The sequence below is a fragment of the Ochotona curzoniae genome, unplaced genomic scaffold (genome assembly GCF_017591425.1).
Source record: "Ochotona curzoniae isolate NIBS_2020 unplaced genomic scaffold, NIBS_Ocur_1.0 contig_3520, whole genome shotgun sequence".
In the NCBI taxonomy this organism is placed as follows: Eukaryota; Metazoa; Chordata; class Mammalia; order Lagomorpha; family Ochotonidae; genus Ochotona; species Ochotona curzoniae.
In genome coordinates this window covers 30886858-30893491 of record NW_024465894.1, presented here as the reverse complement: position 1 = coordinate 30893491, position 6634 = coordinate 30886858, and the positions used below count along the sequence as shown (strand labels likewise).

The following is a 6634-nucleotide window of genomic DNA, read 5'->3' as shown; positions in this document are numbered from 1 at the left end:
GTGCTATGGCTTCTTGCTTCCAGTCTACCTGACATTTGAGCCGGGCTCACATTATTGCACCCCAAAGCACCACACCACCCAGGCTGCCCGCAGCCATGGGACGATCAGTGCTGTGGCGTGGCCCGGCAGGTCTCTGGCCATACATGAGAGCAGAACGGGCGGCGAGTGTCCCTCTGTGTGGAGAACAATCTTCATGAGCTCGTGGGCGCTTGGGTACCCTCCTGGATGCCTCGGTCCCCGCGCGCAGCTCCATCGGGTTCCATTTGGAGGAGAGGAACCGGGCTAATTGAGGGGCTGCAGCTTCAGCGGAGAGTCAAAGACCGGGTTCCTATAGGCCACCAGGTGCGTGTCCGGAGGCTGCGGGGCACCTGGGGTCCTGCACCGCCTGCAGAGGCACGCGGCTAGCACGACGTTACAAAGGAGCAGCAGGCCGCTGACAGCGCCCAGCCCTGCCAGGACGAGCCCCGTGCTGGGCCTGGTGCTGAAGGCGGTGCATGCGCTCCTGCGGGCTGCGGCCCGGAGCCTGCTCAGGCCCGCGCGGTTGGCGGCCAGCACGCACACGCGGTAGGTGGTGGCCGGCGCGAGCCCGTACAGCAGGTGCTGGCGCGCTGTGGCGGGGATGTCCGCCACCACCGACTGGTTCCCCGCTGGGCCCTCGACGGAGTAGCGGATCTGGTACGTGCGCACCACCGAGGTGGGGGCACACCAGTGCACCAGCGCCCACGTGTCCGCCGTCTCCGACACGGCCTGCAGCCGGGGCGGGTCGGGGGCCACGTCTTCACCGCTGAGGCCCGGACACCGGCACCGCGAGCGCCTCTGCAGCTCGGCGCACGGGGTCTGCAGGTGCCTGCAGGGATGGTAATCGCAAAAGACGTCGGGGGCAGGCGCCCCCACCTCCGCCAGCGTGCCCTCCTCTTCCTCCTCCTCCTCCTCTTCATCACTGTAGTCGCCCATCAGGAAGACAGGGTTCTTGCCCTCTGAAGGGCTCGGGTGGGGAGCCCGGGTGCCACTCTGTGTCCTCTGCTGAGGCTGGGGCGTGACCCAGGAACTTGGCAGAGTAGGGACAGGACTTGGGGGGTTACTGGACAGGGGAGTGGCAGTGGCAGAGCTGGGAGTGTGAGGCTCTCTCCCTTCTCTTCCGGGCTCGCTCCTGGCTGTGCTGGCAGCCCTGGGTGGCACACTGTACTGGCTGCACCCCACTGAGGATCTGGATGTGTCCGAGAGGGAGGGAGCTTTGGTAACGCTCCGCTGGCCCGCTGTAGGCTGATTGGAGGCGGCGTCGGGCCCCTGTGTGGATGCGGTATGCGCGGCACCAAAGAAGGGGGCATTTGGAGCAGCACGGGTGGTGTTTTGGTCGGCCTGGCACACGCGGGGCAGCTGCAAGAGGGAGACAGTCGCCGAGAAGGGGCCGCTGGATCCCGCAGCAGGGGCACACACGGTTTCCGCTGCCCTGATGGGAAGAAGCAGTCGGCAATTAGAAACTGTCCCGCTTCAGCAATGCACCTGACTCTTCAGCGCGGGTACCACGTCCCGCCAGGCAGCATCAAAATACTTCCGCAGAACCACCTGTTACACATTCTAGAACCGGGCTCCAGGGACACCTCCGGAGGCGGCTCCCATTGGGCATAGGAGGTGCACAGTTGGAAAGAGGAACCAGCTGCCCCAGACCGGAGGACCAGCCAGGGGCGGAGTCTAACCCAGGCAAGCACTGTGGGAGGCAGGCCAAAGTTTGCTGCTTCCTCCCACCTGTCTGCTTCCTGGCAATGAGCACCAGTAGTCGCTTTCACCCTGACAGCGGCTGCGTCTCTCTTAGCAGAAATGCTTGAGGCTAGAAGTGCTTCAGAGGTTTCTGAATTTGGGAATCTGTACATACACAGATTCAAATGGGGCCGGACTCAAATCTAAACACAAAATTCACACACACCGCACACCCAAAACCTGAAGGTGACATTATACAATATTCTAAAATAATGTTGAGGGGCTGGTGTTGTGGCATAGCGAGTCAGGTTGCTGCCTGCACAGTTGGCATCCAATGTGGATGCTGGATAGAGTCCTGCCTGCCCCACTTCCAGTCCAGCTCCCTGCTAATGCACCTGTGAGGGTGGTGGAGCATGGGCCAAGTGCACCCATGTGGGAGACCCAAAAAAGAGTCCTGGCTCCTGGCTTCAGCCTGGCCCCTTTGAGGAGTCAACCAATGAATGGAAGACTTACCACATCCCATCTCTGTAACTATGCCTTTCAAATAAACAAAATACATATTTAAAGAAATGAAATAACTGGGCCTGGTGTGGTAGCCCAGGGACTAAAGTCCTTGCCTTGCATGCCGGGATCCCATACGGGCTCCAGTTTGTACCCCAGCAGCCCCACTTTCCATACAGCTCCCTGCTTGAGGCCTGGGAAAGCAGTCGAGGACTGCCCAAAGCCTTGGGACCTTGTCCCTGTGTGGGAGACCTGGAGGCAGCTCCTGACTCCTGGCTTCAGATTTGTTCAGCTCTGGCCATTGCAGTCACTTGGGGAGTGAAACAATGGACAGAAGATCTTCCTCTCTGTCTCCCCTCCTCTCTGTATATCTGACTTTGCAATAAAAACAAATAAATCTTAAAAGAAACAGTTCCAGTTCTGCTCTGTGACTCTTGCCCTTCTGGTGGGAATGGAGGCAGTGACCGAGTGACCATGTAGGGGAGGGCCGCCCTGCCCACATACAGTGGCCGAGGCAAGAGCTAAGGAGGGAGAGGTGCAATTCCTGCAGGCTGGCCCTCGCCGCTCCCTCCTTCCCCGCCATCTGCTGGATTACCTGCTGAGAACGGTTCTGCTAGTATCCAAGAGGAGCCATGACAACTCACAACTGCATGTGAGGGGGTTGCCAAAGAGGCTGATGGACAGGACCTGGGAGGAATGTAGGGTCCAAGGCGGCCAGGAAGTCAGGTTGCAGCTGAAATACACACACACACACACAACAATGAAATCAGGCTTTACCAGCCCACAGACAGGGTGTCAGTGATAAACAATTAGAAATGACATGGAACTGACTCAGTAAAAGCCCCAATGACTGTGGGCTTACTACTTTCCTAATCAAATCAGTCAATATCATCCTCCGGGGAAAGTCCTGGCTGCTCCACTTCAGAGCCAGCTCCCGGCTAATGTGCCTGAGAAAGCAGTGGAGGATGGCTAAGTGTCGGGCCTCTGTCATCCTCGCGGGAGATCCAGAGTTCCAGGTTCCTGGCTTTGGTCTGGACCAGCCCCAGATGTTGTGGCCATTTTGGAAACAAAGCAACAGCTGGAAGATATTCTCTCTGTCTCTCTCCTAATCTGCTTTACATATAAACAAACCTTAACATAAAGGAATTGGTATAGGAACACACTGGACACCCACCAGGCCAGGGGGCACTAACCCCAGGTCCCATCTCAGCCTTCCTCACTACATCTTGGCATCTTGGACCTGCCCAAACCCTACAGAGCACTGAACTTGGAGAACCTGGGGAGGCAGGTGGGTCCAGACAGATAGTTGAAGTTCTCATCCCAGCTTACTCCCTTCTATTGCACATATACCAGTTCAGGAAAACTGTTCAGAGGAGTTAATGATTTTCACCTGATAGCAGCCTGTAGGAGCTGCATGGTTCTCAAGGTGGCTGCACCCTCTGGAACCTTCTTGAGATAACACCCAGGGGGTGAGGAAGAGCAAAAATCCCACAGAGGATTTGAGAGACCAGGGGAGAAAAGTTAAGGTCAAGAACCTTCCGGAAAATGCAGCACAGCATGAAAGCTGGTGGTGTGTGATGGAGACGCATCTGGGAAGCACTCACTTCTGCAGCAGGAGATGCTGGAGCCGAGGAGTGTCTTCAAAGATGGCCGTGTGGACCGAAGCAAGTGCCGGGGAATCCTGGCAGTCCAGGTGCTGCAGGTGCGGCGTCATCTTGAAGATGTCCCCCTCCAGGGTCCTCAGCCTGGGCATCCGTCTCAGGTAGAGGTGTGTGAGATTTGGCAGGTCTTGCATCCAGCCCGAGTCCACTGAAACACACAGGGCACCTGTCTACTGTCCAGCAAGGCACAAACCCGGGGACGGGGTGGGGAAACGGGGCAGCACAGCACCAGAGAAGATCTCAGACAGTCTCGGGGAAGGTCATCGCCAAGCTCCAGCTCAGTGGCCGTGGACTTGCGGATTCCAGAGAGTTCAGCTGTTTCAACCGGGGGGGGGGGGGGAACACGGGGCAGGGGACCAGTCCTTCTCTTTCTGCCCTAGGCAACCAAAGCCAAGGTCAGGAACGACTGGCCAAGGTCACACTGCTGGAGAGGGCCAGAATCTGCCTTTATTGCAGGACACTGTATCCAATGGGCTGCTACCCAAGTCTTCTTCAGTTGCACCTCCTCTCCCGTGCCTCGCCTGAATGATTGGTCAAACAGAAACCACTGCAGCCCACAGAGCAGACACATCCAGGGATTCATCTTGGGGAGCACCTGTTATGCCTGTACCGCTAACTGCCGGTTTGGAGCCAGTTCACACAGTAGTCGTTTCCAAAGTCACGGACTTGCTCCTCCCTTCTACAAATATTTTTCCAGCTCTGGAGGGCAGTGGCAGACACAGTGGCTAGTTTTGGGGTGGGGGGGGATGCGATCTGGACCCGGAACCGCCTGCAGTCAGGTTGGGAGGCATTCAGCGCCCAAGCACCTGGAAGGCTCCTGGCAAATCTTTCACCTTTCGGTGTCTGGCTCCCTCCTAGGCAAAATGGTGATAGGAGGAAGATTTAAGTGCCGTGGGGGGCCTTCCATCCCGCCCGTTTACTAGGGAAGTGGAGGGGACGTTATCCGGGAATCTCATTGTGAGCCACATGTCCGGTCACGCCCTGGAAGAACCCAACCCGGACCCCGGGACTCACCACGCTCCAGGAAGGTGTCGCTCAGATCCAGGACCTCTATGGCCAGGGGTGTGCCGGCCGTCCCCACAAACGCCCCCTGGGAGAAGGCCGACGACGCCCCGCGGCCCAGCGCCGTGGAGGAGAGGTTGAGTAGCCGCAGCTCAGGCACGCACGCAAAGGCCTGTGGCTGCAACGCCTGCAGCGGGTTCCCGGAAAGCTGTAGCGCACGGAGACTGGGCAGCTCCGGCGCGTCGCACCGCGGCAAAGCGGCCAGGCGGTTGTAGCTGAGGTCCAGCGTGTGCAGCGCCGCCGGCCCACCGGGCCCCCAGCGCAGTGTCGCGATGTCGTTGTGGTGCAGCGTGAGCACCTGCAGCTGCCGCAAGTGGCCCAACTCCGGCGCGCTCAGGGCGCGCAGCAGGTTGTGGCTGCCGTCGAGGCTGCGCAGCGCAGGCGGCAGGCAGCTGGGCAAGAGCTCCAGGCTGCGGTTCGCCAGGTTTAAATCTGTGGTCGCAGCGGCGGGAATTACCTCGCAGGGCGAGCTGGTGGTGCTGCTGCTCGCGCTCGCCCCGGGACCCTGATGAGTGAGCCAGAAGATCGGGACCATGCGCTGGGAAGTCTCTGCCCGGCCTGGGCGCAGCACCGTGGATGGCGGCAACAGCAGTAGCAGCAGCAGGGCGTGCCACATGGTGCACAGCTGGAGAGGGGCGGGCAGGAAACCTCCGAAGGCAGGGTTGAGTGGGCCAACTCCCCTCCACCTGCAGCTCAAGGAGGGAGGATGGGTGTAGGTCCAGGATGTGATTTTGCCCCTTTGGAACCACCCAGCCGTGGAGAGTTCTGGCTTGCAAGGTTTTTTTTTTTGGGGGGGGGGGGGAGGTTTAGGGAGTGGAGCTCTCAAGGTTGGCTTTAGGAGCAGAAAGAAACCCCTAGGAAGCTGGGAGGCCCTGTCCCACGTGGCTTCCAACAAAAGCCACGATCCCTGCCACCGGGAGGATCCGGCCGCGGTGGTTTTGCCTGCGAACGGAATGGCTGCTTTCACCCAGGCTCAGGCAGAGGTCATCAGCTTCCCCCCCCTCCGCTCTCTTACTGCCCCCACGCTCATCTTCAGATCTCCCAGCAGTCACCCAGGCCCTGCAGGGAGGTTCATCGGGGTCCAGGTGATGGGAAGGGCCCTGGAGTTGGGGCCAGCAGCCCTGGCATCTGGCAATGTACCCTACTCACCCGACAGGGTCCTGTTGGCTCGCGGAGGCCTGGATGCCCCTCCGTAGTCCTCAGGCTCTGACTGTGGGATTCTAGAACCGCTGGCGGAGGCAGCAGCTCAGCTCTGGGCTTCAGAGAGGCCTGCTTCCCAGCTGCCCCTCCCCTGCCACATCCCTGGGCAGCCCGAGGCCCCTCCTCCCCTCTTCCCCGCCCAGATCTGCCTGCAGCACGCACCTCCACTTGGGGGGCTTTGCTCTTGGCTGTCCGCTGTCTTCATCGCTCCTAACACCTAGGATTTCTGTCTGAGCACTGCATCACGTCATTCCCGTTAGGGGCTACTGTGCCCAGGGCAGAGTTCACTCTTTGGGAGAACTGTCTGCAAGCACCTGGGGAATGGTGAAAGCCCCCTGTGGTGCCAAAGAAGGGGGGCAGGACTCAAAATGGTAAAAATGAAATTCACTTACCGCCTGAAATTTGTGAACCAGGTGATATCCCTGCATTTAGAAGGTATAAGGATGGAGGCAGGGTCTCCTTGTGGGTACAGGGGTTCAGGCATTTGCGCCGTCTTCTGCTGCTTTCCCAGT

The 6634-nt window shown here is 59.3% G+C and overlaps 1 protein-coding gene across 1 annotated transcript; it reads right to left on the bottom strand.

Moving 5' to 3' along the window:
• Positions 1 to 282: 282 nt before the first annotated feature.
• LRRN4 (leucine rich repeat neuronal 4) lies at positions 283 to 5552 on the bottom strand. Its single transcript, XM_040981270.1, has 5 exons — positions 4875 to 5552; positions 3804 to 4008; positions 2795 to 2932; positions 1196 to 1450; positions 283 to 1081 (listed from the first exon to the last, which is right to left on the bottom strand). Exons 1-5 carry the CDS (start codon positions 5536 to 5538, stop codon positions 283 to 285), a joined length of 2061 nt encoding a protein of 686 aa, XP_040837204.1. The 5' UTR covers positions 5539 to 5552.
• Positions 5553 to 6634: the final 1082 nt, after the last annotated feature.